The sequence below is a fragment of the Nanorana parkeri genome, unplaced genomic scaffold (assembly GCF_000935625.1).
Source record: "Nanorana parkeri isolate BGI_ZX_2015 unplaced genomic scaffold, ASM93562v1 scaffold1746, whole genome shotgun sequence".
Classification (NCBI taxonomy): Eukaryota; Metazoa; Chordata; class Amphibia; order Anura; family Dicroglossidae; genus Nanorana; species Nanorana parkeri.
Genome location: NW_017308014.1, coordinates 56,765 through 59,690, shown reverse-complemented (window position 1 = coordinate 59,690; position 2,926 = coordinate 56,765). Strand labels below are relative to the sequence as shown.

General features: G+C 48.3%; 1 protein-coding gene across 1 annotated transcript in view; it reads left to right on the top strand.

Moving 5' to 3' along the window:
- The window catches only part of EPO (erythropoietin), a 26,349-nt gene that overhangs the window by 22,493 nt on the left and 930 nt on the right, over window positions 1–2,926 (top strand). Inside the window, exon 5 of the mRNA XM_018571375.1 lies at window positions 310–474. Coding sequence (XP_018426877.1) covers window positions 310–474 — 165 coding nt within the window. The remainder of the gene's footprint in view (window positions 1–309; window positions 475–2,926) is intronic.

Genomic DNA, 2,926 nt, shown 5'->3' with positions numbered 1-2,926 from the left:
GGGGGGATGGAAGCCGGAGGAGGGATTGGCAGAGAGGGGCAGGGGATGGAAGCCAGTGGAGGGATTGGCAGAGATGGGTGGAGGGTCTCAGCAGTTGGTAAGGTGGATGACTATGTCAGGAGCATCCATGATAGACTAAGGTAGGGAATAGCCTATATTGCGGTAGGTCCATGAGCAGAGAGGGGCAATCGTTGAGGTGAGAAAAAACAAAGGCGTTAGTTGGTAGTTTGGTGATAATAATGTTACGGATGATTTATTTGTTTGGAATGTCTCCAGGTATATAAAGCAATATTCATTCTTTTTGTGTAGATATCTCAGCAGAGGGATGAAGTTCAGCAGGGACTCTCTTTACTTATGACTGCTGTCCCGAAGGTTACAAAGTTCATCTCGGAATGTAAATTGGAGCTCTCACTTCAGAAATTCTCCAGCAAAGTGCGGACACTGAAGAACATCCTGGACAGAGTCAATGTAAAGGTCAGATACATTTCCTCTCATCAGACTAGTAGATTAAATCTGCTTCCCCGTTTGATCCCTGTGCTGGGAGACTGATGACCAATATAAAACCCCTCTTACATCCTCAGAATCCTAAACCTCCGAGTGATCCATAGCAAGGTAAAACCCATAAAAGTGGTCTGATATGTCCAACAAGAAAGTAGTTCCTTCGTGATCTTCAAAAGCAATTGGATAACTCCCGAAAGCTGGGGACATCCACTTGGATTCCTGTTTCATGGGTTGAGGCTACCTGACCTTTTTTCTCATAGACTGCTCTCCCTGCAGAGGTCTGACATTCCCCCTGCTGAGTCAGAACTAGAGCTCTCCAGTCAGCAAAGTTCATGATCCCTGCTTATAGAAGAGCTCTAGCTCTGACCCATTAGAGGGGGTGTAATATACACTATATTACCAAACGTATTGGGACGCCCCTCCAAATCATTGGATTCAGGTGTTCTGTGACATTTCCCGGCTACTAAATATTCCGCCGCGGTCGCCTGTTACTGGGATTATAACAAAGTGGAAGCAACTGGGAACAACAGCAACTCAGCCAGGAAGTGGTCGGCCACGTCACATGACAGAGCGTGGTCAGCGCATGCTGAAGCGCACAGTGCGCAGAAGTCGCCAACTGTCTGCAGAGTCAATAGCTACAGACCTCCAAACTCCATGCGGCCTTCAGATTGGCGCAACAACAGTGCGTAGAGAGCTTCATGGAATGGGTTTCCATGGCCGAGCAGCTGCATCCAAGCCGCACATCACCAAGTGCAATGCAAAGCGTGGGATGCAGTGGTGTAAAGCGCGCCGCCACTGGACTCTAGAGAAGAGGAGGCGTGGTCTCTGGAGTGACCAATCACGCTTCTCTGTCTGGCAATCCGATGGGCGTGTCTGGGTTTGGCGGTTGCCAGGAGAACGGTACTTGCCTGACTGCATTGTGCCAAGTGTAAAGTTTGGGGGAGGGGGGATTATGAGGGATGGGGGTTGTTTTTCAGGGGTTGGGCTCCGCCCCTTAGTTCCAGTGAAGGGAACTCTTCTGCATACCAAGACATTTTGGACAATTTCATGCTCCCAACTTTGTGGGAGGAGTTTGGGGACGGCCCCTTCCTGTTCCAACATGACTGCGCACCAGTGCACAAAGCAAGGTCCATAAAGACATGGATGGGGGGAGTTTGGGGGGGAGGAACTTGACTGGCCTGCACAGAGTCCTGACCTCAACCCCATAGAACACCTTTGTGGTGAATTAGAGCGAAGACTTCTCCTCCAGCATCAGTACCTGACCTCACAAATGGTCCAACATTCCCATAGACACGCCCCTAAACCTTGTGGACGCCTTTCCAGAAGAGTTGAAGCTGTTATAGCGGCAAAGGGCGGAGCCAACCCAATACTGAACCCTACGGACTAAGACTGGGGCGCCATTAAAGGTCATGTGCGTGTAAAGGCCGGCGTCCCAATACTTTTGGTAACATAGTGTACCTTTGCAGAGAGACCACTGCTTCCACACAGAGAGCAAGGGTCCTTCTCTGCAGCATGCTGGCAGGAGACAGGCTTCTCTACCCTGGCTGTGGCTGCTTTCTAAAGAAAAGCAGCTGTAAGGCATTGTACACCTTGAATGCATTGTGCATGTGGAATGTTGCTGATTTAGAATGATACTTGAATTGGGCATTCCTTTAGTATGACGGCATCCAGAAAGCTGCAGCTATTAAAACGTAGGTTAGCCAATAAAGGGCATCTCCTACATTCTAAACCTTCCAGATTATATATAGTTACATAAAGTAAGATGGATGAGGGATGACTTTCTTACAATAAATGGTACCCATGGTTCTAAAGGATAATATGGGAACGTGAAGAGGAGTCTTTATAATCGGGCCCCGTAATGGACGCGCTTCACATACATTTCAGGACTGAACAATAGGACGTATGATAGGATTTCCTGGTGGGAATTGCGGAGTCACACGAAGCCTGGCTCGCCATTTATGAGGTTCCATCCTGTCTTAGTAACATAGGAATATTATAGGAATTGTGTACAGAACAGAACATCCCTTTCACCTCTATTAATAGCAGAGAGCTTCAATATTATCCGAGTCTCAGTGTCAATGGTCAGACTTCCTTCTTCTATTTCATGAATACCGCTGATATGATATTCTTTGATCTTGCGCAGCTTCCTTTAAGATTTGTAATAGAAGAATTATCCCGCACATGGCTGACATTTTTTAAAGGAGAAGTATGGGGTTAAGTCTTTTCCCCATAGTTCTCCTCAGGGTAACGGGAGGACACAAACTAGCGTCCTCCCGTCACCCCAGGCTCAGTATATAGAGAGCTGTAGCTCGCGGGTATACTGAGACTGCCGCAGCTGAAGCGGATCCCGACAATTGTGCCGGGGATCCAGTGGCGTAACCAGTGTTCTGGGCGCCCGGGGCAGAATTTTTTTTTCGCCCCCCCC